The sequence below is a fragment of the Pithys albifrons genome, chromosome 7 (genome assembly GCF_047495875.1).
Source record: "Pithys albifrons albifrons isolate INPA30051 chromosome 7, PitAlb_v1, whole genome shotgun sequence".
Taxonomy (NCBI): domain Eukaryota; kingdom Metazoa; phylum Chordata; class Aves; order Passeriformes; family Thamnophilidae; genus Pithys; species Pithys albifrons.
In genome coordinates, this window is record NC_092464.1 from 48,382,992 (window position 1) to 48,403,108 (window position 20,117).

Sequence of the window (20,117 nt, forward strand, 5' to 3'; positions counted from 1 at the left end):
GTCTAGTGGAAGATATCCCTGTCGATGACAGAGTGGTAGCATTAATGATCTTTAAGGTTCCTTTCAACCCAAGTCGCTCTATGATTCTACCTCCTTGTATCACTTTGCTCACCCTCAAAGATCTCCTTATCCTTAAAGCTTTACAGGACAGCAAGCAAATACTATTTTGTATCATGCTGTTTGTGACAACATGGTCCACCTCCTCTGGCAACCTGCCCAATAGAAAAGTCCCAAAGTGGAGTTTTTGTGACAAAAAGATGTTTCACATAGTTTGTTTGTAGTTAAGGATATAAAGATATTAATTCCTTTGCCTGAAACACTACACCAAAACACTACAAAGGGAAGAACAAGAAATACCCGGCAAGCCAGAAAATTCAAAAGTTGTCTTAAACTTGTGGTAATACATTTCTGGGGAGTTGAGATTGCATAAAATGTTATGTTTGCTTCTCAGCATCTCCTCAGGTAGCCCATTGGAGATAAGCTGATAGCCCTGCTAGGTTTTCAACATTTTCAGGTTGTTTTTCCTTTGAAATGGAACAACCGATAAATACCTGATGTAGCATCTGTAAAAATCAGTGAAACTTTTCTGGCTAATTTCACAAGGCTTTGGGTCAGGTTAGTGTTTAACCTTGGAGAAGGGTCTGTAGAGCCAGATTTATCTCTAATTACATAGCTGGTAGATGGACATTGTAAAAAGTAGCAGTTACATGAGGGTCTGCTGTTATAATGTGGAAAGGAATTTGTCTCTTGACAATTGGAAACATGAGAGATGGGAGAGAAAATCTGATGGGCAGAAGAGTAATTTCTGCTCATGCACTTCTGTGGGGAGAGAATTCAGGAGTTTGTTATGTAGTCTTTGAATAGAACATGTGTAGCAATGTCAGCCACCTCAATTTTACAATGATTACTCTGACATTGAATTTTAGAAAATGTTGAACACTGTCCCTCTGAAAATTTGTCCTTTTCAAACACCTTTATGTTGAACATCCAAAATAGGAAGCAACTCAAAATCACTGGTCAGTTTTGAAAATCTTGCCCATTAAATGTATAAAATAATGTAATTAGAAGCAGCAAAAGCCCCGTAATATGCAAATATGAGACTGTGTAATTTTAACATAATTATAAAGTAATTTTCACTTTAAAAGCAAAAGTTTCTTTCATTTCTGTTACGATTATAGAAATTGTAAAGGAAAAGCCTTTCAGCATTTACAAAAGTTCTGAATTCATATAGTTAAGCAAAGCTCCAAGAAAACTATGGCTCCCTGTCAGTGTATGTAGGACAGTGTTGGGAAAACACCCCAAAATTGAGTAAGCATACCTGTCTGCTAAAGACTTCAGTTTGTATTTGTGTCAGATGCTAAAGGGTAAAGCTATTTTTGTCATGTTTTAAGCAGCAGGGGTAGTCTAAACATGTTCAATAGGTCTAGTGACCTTTTCATGAGTAATGGAAAACTTTCAGCTGTGCCAGTGTAGTATATTTATACCAATATTATTTACAGGTCTTGTCCTCTTTGCTACTGCTTCTTAGAACTGTCTTTGAATGAAAAATAAACGTGTCAGGGTTTTAATACAATTAAAATGGTTACAAACATTCTTTAAAATAGGAATGTATGTTAACCATGCTTCCTTTAGCTGCTTGCAGTGTCTTCGGCAACTGTTGTTTCTGTGATGGACTAACAGATGACCTTTGAAATGGTTCTACATCAAATACACTGATGTATGCCCTAAAGCAAGTACTCAATTACTTGAAGAGAAAGGTTTTGAAATTAATTTTCATCTATTAATTACTTATGTATTTTCAGTCCAGGTGATTTTTAAGAACACACTGAAGTCTGCCAGTTTCTTATGATGCATCATGGATATTGCTTACAGAGGATTCCTACGAGCAATATGCTATGGGGTGACTGTTGAAGGCCACTCCCCACCTCCCAAAGGTGGAGAAGTTGCTGTAGTAACAAAAAGTACAAAAAACTCAACAGATGACTAGAGAAACACAGTTTTGTTAAGAGCAAGTTTAGAATTGTTCAACCTTTTAATTATTCCCTTTGTATGCTGAGCATTTCATTTGAATGCTATCTCCCCAGTCCTGATTTTAGACAGTACTTTTCTTTAATTCAATCAGACACTGAAAGCTATATAGTGATATCATTAGAGTTAATTTTACAAGTGAACAGAGGTGAAGGTCATCTGTATGCAGGACATGACTCCATCCCTCAAATCCCCATGTGGAATAAGATGGAGGCTCAGCCCTCTGCTGAGACTTCTCAGAGAGTGCCACCATTGCTTTTGGGAGGTCTCAGGAAGTGATCCCCAAAGACTGTTCAGCATCTTTGGGAAGCGAGCACTGTCAAGAATCCAAGTCATCAAACTAATAATATCAGGACTAATTGATTAGGCTAGTCTGTTACCAGAAGGGACAAGCAGGCATCAGTATTCTCCAATCACTTGTGTGCAGGGCTGGGAAGGTCTCCAAGTTGCCATATAACCTTTTCCTCCATCCTGGAGAAGAAAAGCTTCATATGGGTTGTCTCTTATCCTTGATTTTCTTACAAGTTCTTGTAAAAGCTGGAATGTAAGAAGACATATAGATATTTTAGAGTATCTCCTGAGTAAGCCCTCCTTGCTACAAGTAACATGGAGAACAATTGGTATTAATTTTTAGCTTTTTATATACTGACCAGCTTATGATTCAACCTTAGTCTTGCCTTTATAGACTTGACATGCTCAGTTTCTTCATAGGTCCTGTTTTTTAAACATCTCACTGTTCTTGCTGTTCTTTGGACTATATCCCATCTGTTTATCTGTTCCCTTAAGTGAGGCATCCAAAAGCAGGAGCTACATCAGCACTGTGGCCTCAGCAGGGCTAAGCTGAGCAGAATAAATGACCTCCCTAATAACCCAGAACTGTAAACTTCCCTTTCTAAATCACTGCTGTGTACTGTACCACATTTCAATGGATATGTGTTCAAAATGCCATTTTCTCTACAACCATGGAGCAATTAACGTCTTCCCTAATTTTGTTATCTTTCACACAGACATTCCCTTATTTCCTATAATTCTGTTTTGTACATTTTCAGTCAGTTCCGCCTGGAATTTTAACGCACTGACACACTGTATTTGAATCCAGTCACTAATTTATGCACTCAGCTAACAATATTACTTTTGATTGATAGCTGCTGAATGAAGAAATAGACCTGCACAAAGACTACTGGTTGAAATGAAGGAGTTGTTTTTACACTGGAGGTGCAGAAGAAGAGTGAAGTTCAGTGCCAGGATTTCAGGTTACATTTATTTCTGGTGAAGTGAATCTCCATCTTTCACAAGGTTTATTTAAAAATAAGCTATACTCAGATTTTTGAATATGGGGATATTAGAAAGTGGAAGTGTAGTCTTTCAAACTGTGTTGTCTGATAATCTGGCCTGACTTCCAAATTCCATTGAAAACAGACACAGTGTTTTGTGTTTATTTTACATTGGACAGATATCTGAAAGACCTGAATCATCCCTCTTAAGGAAATCATTGCAGATGGAAGGTGGAAACCATTACATCTTGGGGCAGGAATCTGGTACAAGCGCATATCCTCATAAATTTTTCCAGGGAATATTCCATAGAGAAAGAAAAGTTTGCTCTGTCAGAATAGGGACCTCCTCCCCTTCTGTTGCAAAGGGCAATCTGTTCCTCAGAGTTCTTCATTATTACCTTTTATACAGGAATGCATACTGGAAAGCAACTAACTGGCCAAGTATATGAACAATGGGATTTACAGCTTTGATGAAGATCATTACAGGGCTCCTGAACTTCATGTAGTCCATGCTCATGTTGTCTGAAGATACTTCTCTGTTCATACACAGAAGTTGGGGTGTGTAAAGCTGCAGTACCCAGTTTTAGTGGAAAAAAAATCTTAATATTTTATTATTCTTTTATTCTAAAATATGTGTCTGGAGAGTATATAAGTTTAGTTATTTGTGATTAGGCGACCTCATTCTGCTATACCTTTCTGATGTGTAAAAAATAGATACTATCATATGTGGAAGAGCTAAGATCCAATTTAATATGCTGTCTCATACCCCAATTAAGATAAAGATGTGAAAACTCCAGATAAATCTGACAATTAGAATCATAGAATTGTTTATGTTGCAAAAGACTTTTAGGATCATTGCATCCAATAGGTAACCTAACACCACAAAGTCCATCACTAAATCATGTCCCTAAGCAGCACGTCTTCAGGTCTTTTAAATACTTCCAGGGATGGTGACTCAACCACTTTCTTAGACAGCCTGTTCCAATGCTTGACAACCCTTTTGATGAAGAAATTTTCCCAAATATCCAATGTAAATGGCTCCTGGCACAACCTAAGGCCATTTTCTCTTGTCTTATCATTTGTTCCCTGGGAGAAGAGACTGACACCTGCCTGACTACAACCTCCTTTCAGGAAGCTGTAGAGAGCAATAAGGTCTCCCCTGAGCTTTCTTTTCTCCAAGCTAAACAACCTCAGCTCCCTCAGCCACTCCTCAGCACACTTGTGCTCCAGACCGTTCACCAGCTTTCTTGCCCTTCTCTAGACATGTTCCAGCACCTCAAGGTCTTTCTTGGGTTGAGGGACCCAAAAATGAACACAGTGGTTAAAGTGTAGTCTCACCAGTTCTGGGTTCAGGGGGAAAATTACTGCACTAGTCCTGCTGGCCACACTACTTCTGATACAAGCCAAGGTGCCATTGGCCTTCTTGGCCACCTGGGCACACAGCTGGCTCATGTTCAACTGGCTGTCCACCAGCAACCTCAGGTCCATTTCCAGTTTTCCAACCACTCTTCCCCAAGCCTGGAGCACTGCATGGAATTACTATGACCCATGTGCAGGACCCAGCACTTGCCTTTGTTGTACCTTGTACCACAGGCTTCAATCTATCAATCCCTCTGTAGAGCCACTGTACCCTCCAGCAGATCAACCCTCCTGCCCAATTTCTTGCCATTTGCAAACCTACTGAGGGTGCACTTGATCCCCCTGTCCAGATCATGGATAAAGATATCAAAAAGGACTGGCTTCAGTGCCCTTGCTGCACACCCTTCCACATGATCTGCTGCCCCACACCTGGTTTGCCTCTCCTGGCCTCTGGTGCTCCTTAAGGTCTCCACTTATACATGGTAGGGTGGCTTGGCCACCATTGTTCCTGGCCCTGTTCTGGTCCCACCAGCTGCTGTGGCATAAACTTCAGGCTTCTGGTTGACCTCTAGAGGTAAAATTAAACACAGGAGCCCAGGTATGTCTTTCATGTCACGGTGTGTTTGGTTTTTTTCTTTGTGGAGATACTCTCAGTCATTGAAACCATGTTTTTTCTGTCTCTCTCTACATGTTAAAATTCTATTTCCTGTTTCTTATGTCTTTACAAGCTGACACAGTGCCTTAAAATAATTTCACTCTCAGAAGAGCATTTCCATGTCTCAGTTTTGAGAATCCACTCTTTCAATTGAGTCACTTGCTTCCCTTCTGTATCTAGCAAAAAGAGAGTGATAAATATAGTAAATAAATTATAATATATCTCTGTCATTTCCCTCCTTATTATTCTGTCTTTCCTAAGGTCTTTAGTGTATATTAAGAGTTGAGTCCTGGCCTTCCTCACTCTTTTTGGTCTCCTCTAAGCCCTGCTGTGATTTTCCAGTAACCTTTATTATTATTAACTTACTCATGGAAGCATCACTGTACTAGACTTTTTACAAACCCAAGAACAAGGAAAATAATTTCTGACCTCAAATATATATTGATATCATGTGGTTCTGCTAGTATATACCATATTCCCTAGGAGGTGATTCCATTGATTCATGGGAAGGCATTATGGTATTCTGGTCACATCTTCCATTCCTTTCCTTTTGGGTTATGTTGGTGTCTACCAAGGGCTTCAATTCATGAATATACTATTACTTATGGAAACACACAGATGCACTTTATTAAGGAGAGTGCACCTTTTAGCCCCTTGCAAAACACAACTCTCTTAAACACGATGCTTTATTGTTTTCCTGAATTTCAACTTCAATTACAATACATTGTTCTCAGGGGTGCAACTTGTTGGATTATTAAGGAGTATCAAATAGCCAAAAAGGGACAGCAGGGGAAACAGCATTCCCGCCAAAGAACTTAATTTCCCTCAGTATTTGCCAAAGTAGCTGATCTAATTTATGGGAAAACAATCAAAATAATAAGAAATGGCAAATATTTTGTAAAGCTTCATACCTAAAGTCACAAAAATATGTCATCCTTTAGCTGGTGTAGCTTCAACTTTGCAGATTTTGATTGCTTTATTTTTCTTTTTGCACAAACTTCATCAATAATAGGACTCAAATTGGCTAATTCTCTCTGCTTCAGAAACTGGTAGTGCTGTCAAATTTTGTCATATAGGTTGCTAATTAGATCCCTGATACAGTGGGCTTGATTGCCTTGAAAAAATAATAAAAATAAATAAAAATGCCTTTACAATCTGTGAGTGATTTAAGTCAGACTAAAAAAATATTGCTTTTACACAATATCAAATTACATTTACTGTCACATGTATTTGCACAGTACTGTATTTTTACAATATACCATACTCCTGCACCACTGCCAAACATATGAGATCAAGTATGGTAAATTACTGTTGTTGTTGAGGTCTGATACACCAAAAGAAAAACACAAGTCTGAAATTACCGAAAACTTCATGGGAAAAAAGAAAGGAGTTCCCAGAAATATAATGAAAAATGAATGCTTCTCCCTTTTGAAATGAGCTCGCCAGAGCCTTCCAAAAGCAGATGAATGTTCTTGACCTGATGAGTGTTTACCAACTATCTGCATGTCTGCTTGGCAGCTTTGCTCCCTTGAAATATTCTTAATCTGAGGACTTGAGAAGATGAGGTTATGTAGTCACACTTCTAGTAAAGATTCCCATTCTTCCCATACATCTTCAGTAAGAAACATGTAAAAATTAGTGGTACTGTTGTAGAATATTTTATCAAGAGTACACAAGATGACTCAAGAATTACTACCTGGAGGTACCTGTCTATGCACTCTAGAACAGAGAATTTGATTGGGAGATTTTACTGAAATTTATTCTAGTTAGATGCATTTCTATCTTCTTCCAACATGTTTAAAAATGCCTTTTTACAAACAGAACTGACAGAGAATTAAATAGTCCCCCAAAAGGCAGACAGATGCTTAAAGCTTTCAGTTAATCTCAAAAGAGAAAGCAAAGTTAACTTGGAAATAGTTGCACTGACCTCAGCTTGAGATCTTAAATAACAAATACCATTTCCTACTGAGTAATAGAGTATCTGAGATATAAATAATACATAAAATTTTACTTTCAATTTTCAATTGCTTTATAATGCTAGGTAATATAAGTCCTGGCTAACATGGGCAAGAGTTTTAAGGTTGCAGCAGCTGCAGCTGGGAAAACTGAATCAACAGGTTAAAGCCCTAGGTACATGAAACTCCACACATCTTTGCAGGAAAGAAAAGTCTGTTTTTCAAGAACCACTGTGTTTTGGGACAGGATTTGTGGTTTTGTTCTTTGTTAATACAATGCCTCACACAACTGGTTCATGATCACTGATTCGTGTCTCTCCAGTACTACAGCAATCAAAAAAACCCCCAAGAATGGCATTTTAAGGTTCCTGTACTGTAAGTTGCTTGTCCCAAGCCACATAATAAAATGATTCAGAGCCAGATTTAGCACACAAGGAGTTTCTTTTACCCAGTCTCAGTCTCAGACCATTATTTTGCTTCTCTCTAGCAAATGACCTTGTCTGATGTTCTTCAATACATCACATAGGTCTCACTATGCCACTGCCAGCACTTCTGCTGCTCTCAGTCATGACAATGGCAATTGGACAACCAGCAGCTCCTTTCTTCTAGGTTTGGTGCTCATGAGAAAGCCTTTGGAAGCACAGAAGTAAACTCTAGGAGGCAAGTGGATGTGTCAGGTGATGGGCAGGCTAGCATGCTTCAGGACTGGGAAGGATCCAGCACAGGACAGAGGGCTTGTTGCAGACTGAGTACCTGAAAAGAAGCTGATAGCATGATCTTGAGATTAATGACTTTTATTCTGACAAATTTTGAAAAATATTTCATTGGTTTGAATTGCATTAATAACATGCAGAACAGTAACCCACTCAGAAGACAAGTCAATAGATAAGTTTATTAGTTTCAGGCCTTTATTAGGGTCCAGGAACGTGTCTCTGTGTTATCTGTCCTGTTTCCTGTAACTATTTCCCCAGATTTCAGAAGGAATCTCAGAGATAGGACAGTATTTGAATACCCACTCCTGGCAGTATGTCCTTAACACAAGTGCTCCACCTCGTGACTGTGTGGGAATGGTGAATTCTGGCTTTGCATTGAACGCAGTTGGTCTCTTATTCAGAAAAATACTTTCCTTAGCTCAGGAGAAGAAAGTACTGAACTCAGTATGTGTCCCACCTGTCTGATATGATTACTTCCAGCAAAATCAATGGAATTATTTGTGCAGGATATGATCCAGTGTTAAGAAATTCTTTAAAGCATAGGAGCAAAAATGTATGTATGTCTTTAAATTCTGGTATTTATCCATTTTCAGTAGCAGACAAAGGGAGTATTACAGATTATGAGACCATTAAAAGCATAGCATACAAGGGTGTGAGGCACAGGGCAGGGTGAAATAGAATAGGAAAGGAAGGGAAATAATCTCAGCCAGGCAAATAGGATAATTTGTCCAAATAACTTCTTCAAATCTCTTTCAAGGTGTCTGGTTGGGGTACCTGATTTCAGTTTGGTACTTTCACAATGTTACAGTTTAAGTAATTAAATTATTTAAAAAATAATACTAGAGGTGGGCACACACTGCAAATATGTTACTTTTATCTGAAAAAACCCAAACTAATTAAAAAGAATTTCCTCTCCAATTTCTTTGCCAATATCTATTTTGAGGACTCTGTTTCCCCTCAAGAAGCCAATGAAATCTCAGGCACCTAAAACAAATAGAGGCAGTATACTTAGGACTTGGCTGGTTTAAAAAAAAAAGGAAATCATGTATTATTTTAAAATATTTTGCTTTGAAATTGTAATTTTTATATTCATGCACATTTTGTTATTCATTTTGGCTGGTTAATACTTCTCGTTATAAAACAAGTTAACTGTTCACCTTTCATATGCCATTAAATTTAGATCCTGTGTAATCTTAGGCTTCTGTGCTTGTTATTGCCAGGACATAGAGTAATTCTCTGTAAAACTTGGATGTGAAGTAGATCTGGGTTGAACAAGGGCAGTGTAAATCTTCCTTCTGCTTACCCAGGGCTGCTGTGCAGAGGAGCAGAGCCACAGTCTCTGCAGTTCTCATCTTGTTAGCCTGCCACTGTAGAAGCTGAGTTCATCCCAGAAGCACATCAAAGTCTATGACTGGTGTCTATTACACTTATGTTCAGTCTCCCTCTCCCAGAAACAAAAATGTAGGTAGTGGAGCCTCTTATTCTGTGGAATGGGTGCTAGAGACATGCTTGGAGATGAGTTTGATTTGTTTGGATTTTTCTCATTCTTATTTTGTTGTTTCATAATGCCCATTTTGCTGTCTGCATGGAAGATGGCAAAGTCAAGACAGTAGGGTTCTGGGGGGGTTTGGCCCTCCTGAAAGTATTCATGCCATCTGTTGAAGTTACAGTGGCTATCCCAGAGGTGGAAGTTAATTAAATACATGCATTTGTCAGATAAAAGATTGAACTACTGTTTCACTTGAGTAAAGGTGGCACATTTTCTGCCATGCAATTATATCACTTCACAAGTTACAAAATTTAGACCAGAAGATATTTACTTCATGAAATAATTAATAAGAGAAAATATAAGGACAAAGAAAATGTGAAAGAAGTTATCATTTAAAATGCAAGTAAAATTTGTATGTGAATTAAGTTTTAAGTAAGGATTTTAAATGAAATTTATTAGTTTTATTCCCAGTAGTTGTGGGATGATGGATAAGGTTAAATCTAGAGGAGATTCAGAGTTCTAGGATAAAAAGCAGCTGCAGCTCCCTGGATGGTTTGAGGCTGAGATGCTACCCAATACAAAGACAAACATCTGCTCAGACAGACTGAATGGAGTGTGGAACCAAGTGGAAACTATGTGGCCCCCTTCCATTCAAATCCCAGCAGAATGGGGGGAAATTGTGGTACTGAGTCCATACAGTACCTGCCTGCCAAGGGAGAATCAAGATATTATGCTGCTGAAGCCAACAACCATGTCAAACCATCTCCTCAGGTGCTAAGCCATGGCCACTCCCCTTCCATTAGATACACCAATCAGAAATAAAAGGTATTTATAACTAGAGCCACTCTAACTCCACCCTAAAATAAAGAAAATAGTATAAAATAAGTTGGGGAGAGCGGTAAAGTGGAAGAAGACCTCCACCAAAACTTCTGGGATTGGCTGATGGGCTGAATCCATCTTTTTCACCCCCAAGAGGGAAGCCTTGGGTGAGAAATACATTCTACACACGTTAAATGCTGCTTTTAGGACTAGAGCTTTTATTTGTGCTTACTCCATAGCACATTAGTAGATTGCTTCACATTAGAGCTTGTGCTTGCTTAAAGTTTGTGTCAGTAGATTGCTTTAAAACATACCTGTGCACTAACACTATGACCAACAACCTTATTAGTCGGTCACAATTTGTATTAATAGTGTTATTCCATGAACTGTTAAGTTCTTGCAGTTGTTTGCAGTGAAAAACATCTGAGCAGAACCGATTGAGGGATCTTCACTCTATGGAGTCCCCCCTAACAAGAGTGGTGGAAGTACCCTCTGATCCTGTGAATCTGTTGGTGAAGACTCTCATTATGAGATGCTGACAGACTGTTGGACACCAGGGTCTTGACTTTCCTAGTGGTACCAACAGGCAAAAATCTAAATATCCACCTTTCAGTACTTTGTAATGCTTTTCCAATACATTGGGTTTTTTGTTCCTTCACAAAATGACTGTATTATTACTCGGGTATATCAAATGTGTTGATAGTATTTCTCTTAAAGGCATTTCCTATCCCACTTCTATGTGAACTATTGGACAGCTAGCTGAAGAGTAGATGAGTCATTAGAGTCTGATTGAAAACACATAATTGTTTTTTATTGTTCTTGTGAGTAGGTTCTCTGGACTGAATGTGATAGAAAAGTTACATATGTCCTTATGTGGTCACAGGCTTAGGTTTATGTAAGGAAACAGTTTATAAATATACTGAATTCTTCAGTCGTGTATCACAACTGTCTTTGCTTAAGAAGATTGCAGGTGAGTTTAGGCTGGTATGAGTCATGACAGAAGCAGAAATATTTTAAGATATGGGCAGGATTTCCCTTGAGGAAGCTCATATATAGTCTTGCAGTTTGTCAGCCTCTTTATGTGTCTTTCTTGTGTGGGGAAGTTTCCAGTGACTAACTCCCTAACAAAAAGTGGGACAAGCTACCTCTCAGGTTGTGCAAGGCAATGAGTGAGAGATGGGCCCCAGCTTACCTCATGTCTGCTTCCTTGTCCCCTTCTATTCACCATCACTGTTCAGTTTGGCTAATGCCATTTAGCCTGCCTATGCTTCCACACATGCTGGATAAATGATCCTTTCATGAAGTGATGGGGAGATGCTTTTAACTATGCTTGAACTCTTCTCATAGTGCAACGTTTAAATGCCATGGTGTCAGTGGTGGGTGAAGTGATTCCTGTCTGATGCAATTGTGCAGTAAAAAAATTAAAACTGTACATTGTGGTTTTTTCAGCCCTATTTTATGTGAACTTTGCAGTCTCCCCAAAAGAATGTAAGGACTGCAAAGAGAAACATGCAGGAGTTGAGAAATAGTACAGAGAAGGGTCCTCTCTTGCTCTTGTGCCTCATCACTGTAAATACATGGATTATGCAGTGTTTTCCATCAGCTTCCCATCTTGCTGATGACACAGGGGAATAGTGTTAGGGGCTAGCATCAGGTTTGGAATGTAGAAGATGCCTGTGTTGAAAGACACCCAAGACATTTTTTTTGCAGGAAATGGAAGGAAGCATTGTCAATGAAGCACAGAATGAAGAAGGAAACATTTTAACAGACAGCAAGATGAAGCTGTTCCCATCCTTTTTTCTAGAGTCACTGCATAACAGTAGGCTGTAGCCAAATACTTGAGCTGAGATATTCACAGGAAGTCTCTAATAATTAATGCACAGTTTTGGAAGGTTTGGAAAGTGACCCCCATCAGTCCTTTGCAAAAGGCACAGAGTATGCATGAGGATGCTCTGAGATGTGCTTCAAACAACTTCTGATTGGTAATACCAAGAATCATGGAGAAATTAGGCTTTCATTGTTTCTAGCTGGCTACTCAAAATAGGCTGATACTTCTGCTCTTTTCCTCTCTGTTTCTGTCCACAGTTAGAAGGTAAGGATCATACCACTTCCTTTTCAAAGGTGTGGAAGCAAAGCCACAGGGTTTGTGGTAGACCCAACTATGAAACTGTCCACGAAAATGCATATCATCTCTCCTCTGAGCATGGCCTGGTCACTTCAGATTCAATAGAAGATTGTTTTAAAATCCTTATTAACTGTCCATTTTGTTGACCTCACCTTCAGGCCTCTCAAGCTCACTGAGCTCCACCTCTCCTTATCTCTGCCTTATTATTTTACTCCTCTGCTTTCTCCCTTCACTACTTCTTGAGTCTGATGGCTTCCAAAGAGAAACTGTGCCAGAGGAAAAGCCTCTGAGTTCTGCACTTGGGAGCATATATTTTCCCCCTTCACCAGCATATCCTGCTTAAGCTACATGGATTTGACATGGAGGAGCATCTATGAGGTTGGCAGATACCACATCTAACCAGCACAGAGAAAGGCTTTACCACAGTCATGGAGAAGTAAATCTGTCCAGCCTATGCAAAGCAGATTTTTTCAATGGCTTATAACTTAGCCAAATCTGGGCAACTTTTAATAAAAACCTTTCCCCTGCCAAAATTTTAAGCCCTTTCTCCGAAACATGGAGGCACTAGATCTTTTTAATGAAACAGTTATTAAAAATTAAAACAAAACTAGGAATAATAACAGGTTTTTTCTCTCAGTTCTTCTCAGAAAAGTTGTTCTGTTGTTCTCAGAAATGGCTGAACCGGTTCAGTCTGACTTATTTATTTTGGAAAGAGTCAGCTGAGACAAACTTTCAGCATGGGAAATTTCAGCCCAACTGGTTAGCATTTCTCAAATTTTGGCAAAGTTTAATGCAAGTGAAAATGTTCTTACACTGAGAAGTCAAAGGCAAGCTTACATATCAGCAATGCTCCTTGTTTTGCATAGGAAAAGTCTATATATAATAACTGCTTTTTCTTAATCTTTCAGATTCTTTGAGTATATACTGCTCTACAAAGACGCAGTGATGTTTCAGATTGAACAAGTTACAAAGCTTTGCTCGAAGATTGCTCTGACAGACCCATGGGATCCATATGATATTCCTGCCAATTCAACTTATGAAGATCAGTACTACATTGGGGGACCTGGAGATGAAATTATGGTACAGGAATGGTCTGACCGAAAACCAGCCAGGAAATGTATGTGCATGCTTTTGTTTCATCTTAATAATAATCAATATATCTTCTGCCCAGAGAAAAATCACATTATTCATGTTTCATCCCAGCTTTCTGTATTTCTATTAAGCTTTCTGGAAGAAATAATAAAGATACTCTGTGCACAGCATATAATTCTATTAACAATGCATTTTATTAAGAAAATGTTCCCTATCTCAGCAGGATTAAATATGTCCTAGGGACTTGATTGTATTTTAGTTCATATCCTATAGATTTTGGCATGGAACAGCATCATTTTTGTGTCTGAATCCAGCAGTCTAGATACAAAATTTGCCTAGAGAAGCCTTGGTTCTATAATTAGGGGCATGCACAATCAATGTAGAGTCAGTGTTTGTCTACCCATGATTGCAAGACCATTGACATCTTAATATGTGCCCAAGTTTTCTTATTCACTATACTAGTAAAAAATATCTCCTAAGAAGGCTTTGTTCTGTATTTGAAAGCTGAACACCTGCATCATAAAAGAAAGCTGAATTTTCCAGGGTTCAGTATGTTATGTTTTCAATTCATGGCAATTTGTTAACACATTGATTTCAATGGTTTACTGATGACCCAGACAACTATAAAATTAATTTTAAAACTCCCATGAAATTTATGGCACTATTCAGCTAATGCAATACTTATTGTTATAGGCATGTAATATATAGGCTGGATATGAACCTCAGCCTTTAGCCAGAGGAAAATATTTCTTTCTTGAATAAAAGTAGAAAACATGAAGCAGAGAATTAAGGTAAGATCATTAGACCTCTTTAACTAAGTTGATATATCTTCTGGTATTCTGGAAGAGGTAAATTATCATTTACTCCAAGGATTTTGTTTTTCAGATCTGATATATCTGGAACTTTTATGGAACTTTATATCCAGATACATTCAGTTAATGAGGTGTGATTTTTTATCCTACATTATTTTGTATCTCCAGTGCTTTGCTGTGTGATAATTCATAAAAATAATGCCTTGAAGTTGTCAATCCACCTTTCAGCCAATATTAGCTTGGATTTTATATTTCTGTTAAAATTTTAAAAGTTTCAAGAGATACAGGCTACTTTGGTAGCATCACAATTTACCATGATTTTTTTTATTCAAAATTCTGATACTTTCTGAGTAAAAGGCAAGTCCATTTCTGTGGCCTCAAACTCAGATTCACTGAGGTCAGAAAGATTTTTGCTATATCAGTATGCCCCAGAGAGGTACACTGAAAGATTGCTCAGCTTGATACCCTTTCTTTAGATACTGTACATGTGTTTCATGTCACAGCTTATCTATTTTTGATAATGTGATTGTGGTACAGCGTATGACACAATACTGGAAGGACAGAAAGTAAGTGTGTGTGATTACTGCTGAGTGAGAGAAATAAAAGCCTCCTTGGGACTGGAAAGTTTGTTACAGACATCCCTCAGAGGGACTGATTTATGCTCACATTAGGTAATTTTAACATCATCAGTTTCTTCTATCAAGGGATCTGAAATGCATAAAACAATAGGATGAAGTGAAGTATGATAGAAGGGGTGAAGAATGATCACAGAAGATGTGTGTGGGGTTAATAAAAGAGATATAAGAGCGAAGGGTATTCAATGGAAACCGCCTCAATGGTATTACTGCCACTACCAAAATAGCACACTGGTGAAACTAGAGGTGATGGCAGAGAACAAGGGAGACCTCTGAGATTAGTACGTCATGCAATTAAACGGAAGTTGAAAAAGGGACATACTTGCTACATCACACACCTGGAGGAGATAAGCATTTTGTGTAGCCCTGAAATAACTACTGAACAAGTAGAATGTTTGAAAATGACAGGAATTTTTAAAAAATAACATGATAATGAGAATCTGAATAGATTATGTTAAAACAAAGGAATGAATTAAAAGAAAAAACTGAGGCACTGGAGTTGTATGTGAGAGAGAGTGTTCCTCTTCTAATGAGACAAACCCTCTGTGCCTGAGACAGATGGAAAAAGATGAAACAAAGTCATATTTTTTTTGATTATGTTGAGTATCATCAGTGTGGGATCATAGAGTACCAATATCTGTAGAAGCAAGGTGCTATGGCTGTCAGTTCAGGTGCAGAGGAGTCTCCAGCACAGCACAGGACAAATGCCTCCTTGGATAGGTGAGTGCAGAACTTCCTGTGCATGGGAAGGAGTGAGATGTCCTACACAGTTAGGGGAACTAAGTGTTTTAGAGTATCGAAGGCTATGTTGAAAGACAACATTGTAAAATGGACCACAGCTTTTCAGGAATCACACCTTTCAGCTCATCAGGAACAGAGTGTAAGGTGAACTGTCACAGTGCTACCCAAGCTGATGGCACTAAAATTTGCCTTCTGGGTAAAAAAAAAGCATTTAATTACTTTACTAGAGAAGTGAGTAATTGCCGACATGAAAGTGACATGACAGGTGAGAGAAATCAGACTTGCACAGAACTTACCTAAATTTGGGATTAAGCAGAAGAGTCCTTCAGTAGAGGATACTTGAAAGGTGACATACCAATGCCATGATGTTACCATGGTTTGAAATATGCTTGACACCAATATATTCAGGTTTAAGATCATTGTGGTGTCCAAATAACATCAGTTTTGTAACCTTTCTTGGTGTCAGGGTTAGGGATGGAACTATGTGTAGTTCCAGCCTGTATGCTCAGCTTGAGGAGTGGCCGTATTTTTGCCTGAAATCATCATGACGCATGCACCCAATCTTGTCACCTAAAGCAGTCACATTTCTGTTTGATTACAGTGGAATCGTGGGTTGGTGTTTACACCGTCAAAGACTGTTACCCAGTACAGGAAACCTATACGAAGAACTACAGCGTGACAACTTCCACCCGCTTCTTTGACATACATCTGGGCATTGCTGACCCCTCGGTGTTCACCCCACCCAGCACCTGCCAGGCAGCCCAGCTGACAAGGATGAAAGAGGAATGCTGATTATGGACACTGACTGACCTGGGCAAACACATATTAGCCAAGAGGATGGTTATTAATAGTCAGCTGCCAACATCTAAAATAATTCTTCAAGCTAATTGTTGCTCTTTTGGGAATTTGTAAGTTTTCACTTGAAAGGGAACATAAACACATAACTGAGTGAGATATGTAACACAAAAGATGTCTTTCAATCCCATTCATCTGTACAGTGATGCACTTGCAGCATTATATAGTTATCACTAAGATAATATTTCTAAATACTAATTATTTATTAATTAAGCTGTAGTTGATTTTCCTTTTGCAAAAGTTTCATTAGTTATTTTTTCAAGAAGACAAAGCATAAGCAGAATGCAATAATGGTAATGTCTAGAAGGAAAAGCTAAATGTTAGTTTTTTACTTCTGGGCACTTGAGGGGAAACATGACCTAGGTAAAACCTCACCCCTAAGTGAAAAATACTATTTTAAACAATATACATGAAAATTGTGTGAATTTGTTCTTTTGGTTTTATTCTGGTTTGTGTGCTGTTTGTTTGTTGGGTTTTTTTCTTTCTACTCTTCAGGAAGCTGATAGTCTAATTTTTGAGTTTTGTTTTTTTCTTTTCTTTCAGAAAAGAAACTGGAGTAGCTTTATTCATATAATTCCAGCTGACATGCAAAAAATACTTTTCAGTTTCTTGGAACAATGGTGTGAAAGGAAGGGAAGGAGGGAGAGGTACACCTCCAAAAACAGTAAGCCAAAGTTTTCACGCGTTTGCTACACTTTAGGAGAAGGGTTCCATTAGGGTGCATGGAGACATTTTCCAGTCCTATTTTACTTCAGCACTCACTTTTCAAGGCAATACTAGTTTTAACCTATGCAAAGAAATTAAAAGACACTGCACTCTAAATGGCTTTAATATTTTATAGTTATTTTCAAAAGTCTTTACTCATGTATGAAAACACCTTTACAATTTCAAGTAGTTCTTAGTGTGCAGTTAGTAAAGGCTAAATCATCCTTCACATGGTGCCTGGTGGTCCAAATGGAGTGACAGATAGAGCTGTGTGACCTGTGTAGAGAGATGGGAGGGAGGAATGGGAGGGAGAGGTTTTAGATGACCCCTGTGCAGTGTGACAGCAAGGCACTGCAATCTAAGCAGGCATGACAATCTTTCTTCTGCACCCACTACACTGATACCAATGTATGTTTGCTGTTTCATCAGTATCTCAGATCTTATTATCTCTACATCTTTTTCTGGTGGAGAGTGAAAGTTTCCTTAAGGAGAACTAACCAAAAGAGTGCAGAAAGCACACGTATTTTACATTAGAAAATTCAAACTAAACCTTCATGCACCTTCAGGCTGTCAAAAGTGGAATAATGATAGGTTTTATCAAATGAAATGAATTGGTTTATTCTGCAAGGCATGCATTTTATTCATTATTTGCAAACAAGTTTAAAGACAGATTCTTGTTCTCTTACACGTGTTGGGAAGTCGTTTGCTCCAGAAGTTGTCTGGTTGTAAACAGTGCAACCCTGGGAATTTTGGCATCTCTTTAGGAGAGTTGCTGGGCTGGCTTTTAGCACTTTATATGCTCATAGCTTTTTGTGCGTAAGCAAGTGGGACTGTGGTTATTTTGCTTCCACAGTTGTGGTCAGAATGGCATTTTGCTTTGCCCTGTGCCTAATGAAGGCACATATACATACCAGTTGAAATTTAACTAGTTCATTAAAAAAATTCTCTCAGACAGGGCCATTTCACTGAAACACTCTAGTGGAAAGAAAGATTAAGTTTCCTTGAATTTAGAGTGCATTTGTTCTGTACTCGCCTTCTGTATTTTTTGTGTCAACTTAAATGCTAACGGCATACTGTTCTCATTAGGACAATAATTAACATGCATTTATTAATATGTGTCTTGTTAGAAAATGGAAAATATAATAAATCTGGCTAGCAAACGTGAAGCTGTGGTACTGTATCGTTTGGGATGGCTTTGTTGTGGTCAAGCAGATAGCTGGGTAATCAGGGTGTTTGTATTATGTTTTGATGACAGTGATATAATTTCTAGCAAGAACATTAAATGTTTCTTTAAAAATGAATTTTCAAAAGTCTGGTACTCAAAAGTGCTTTAAAAATTAACCACGGCATACAGAGCAATTTTATACGGCTAAATATGTGCCTCTAAAACAATGCTGTTGTCTTCATATTTATGTTCTACTCATTCAATAAAGAGAGTTGTCAAAGAAAAGACAAACAACAAAATTTAGGATTACGTATTTTAAATTAGCCATAAACCAAATATGAAGGACAACATGTGTATGCCTGGTTTGTTATCTCTGGTATGATTCGCTTTGGTTTATTGTTGTGTACCACAAGAGACATTTTGTCTTCGTGCAACTATGCCAATGACTCAATAAGAATGAGTATAAAAGAAATTTAAGGTACTTATATAATATACTACCACAATCAAGTAAAAATTGGGGGTTCATATGTCTGATAGTCTGGGAAATTTGTTTGTCATAGTTATTTGGTGGAAAATTAATAATAAATTGGTATGTACAGGAGTTATATTGTATTCTGTGGGATAACAGTGACAGAAAGTGGAAGCTGAATAGCCTGTGAGACAAAGCTGATTTTGTGAGATTTCCAGTGTTTCCTGGTTTCAGCTCAGAAATAGTACAAACATAGATCTGCCTGCCATACTTTTATGTTTCTGCTTGGAGGCTTTGCTGAAAGCAGGATGTGTAGAAACACAACATTGTTTTATTTAAAGTTAACCAAACATTCCTGAACCTCAAAAAAAAAGATTTAGTTTGAGTTTGTGAAGGGGATCAGGGCATTTGGTTCAGTTCCTATTTTAACAGTTTGTTTAACTCTAGTGTTAGGGACACATTTTGCTGCCTCAAGCCATGCTGCACACCATGAAAGTGCTGCCATTTACTAGGATATGCCAACTTCTACGAAGAAGGTATGAAGAAACAAAGTAATCCAAATTTCAGTCAAGAAATTCCTAAAGAGTGGAGTATTCTTATTTTGGTACACTAACAAAACTAATGTGTTTCTCACCTTGAAGTTCATTTCATTTTGGTGCTCACACTTACTCACTTTTCCCACCACCTTTACCTAATGTTGGTAAAGTCCACTTCTAAAACAGCGTTTACAACTCTTACTTGCATGTATTTCAGTAGCAGTTCAGCACCTAAATACCTGATAGATCTGAGCTGAACTTGACCTCTTTAATTTTGCCAGCAGTCCTGTTTCAGGTTCAAGAGCAGTGCCAGCCATAATGAAATGTGAGCAACATATGCTGAACTACATGTAGCTGTCCAACAGAGAGACCAGAGTTGGCTCAGGTGCAATTTCTGGTGTCCCAAAATACCAGAAGATGAGAAGTCTCTTCATGGCTGTTGCACCACATCCTGCATTTCCTGCATCCTTGGCCACAAACTGGTGCTGGAAGCAAACTGCAGGATCTTCCAGCATAACAGAAAGGCACATCAGGAGATCATCAGCTAGTTGCTTTCTCCCTAGCCATGAGGAATATAGATTTCAAAAGAGTACCCACAAAAACAGACAGAGGTCCCTGACTGTAAAGATCTGGAGGTGTCCATCTACCTTTTCAGGAGGCTAAATGTACAGTATAGTCTCAGACACATAG

General features: G+C 38.3%; 1 protein-coding gene across 1 annotated transcript in view; it reads left to right on the forward strand.

Annotated features, from left to right (window-relative positions):
• Positions 1-19,023, forward strand: part of EPDR1 (ependymin related 1) — a 31,140-nt gene extending 12,117 nt beyond the window's left edge. Inside the window, exons 2-3 of the mRNA XM_071560584.1 lie at positions 13,326-13,534; positions 16,299-19,023. Of these exons, the coding sequence (XP_071416685.1) occupies positions 13,326-13,534; positions 16,299-16,489 (400 nt within the window). The 3' untranslated portion in view covers positions 16,490-19,023. The remainder of the gene's footprint in view (positions 1-13,325; positions 13,535-16,298) is intronic.
• The last annotated feature ends 1,094 nt before the right edge of the window (positions 19,024-20,117 follow it).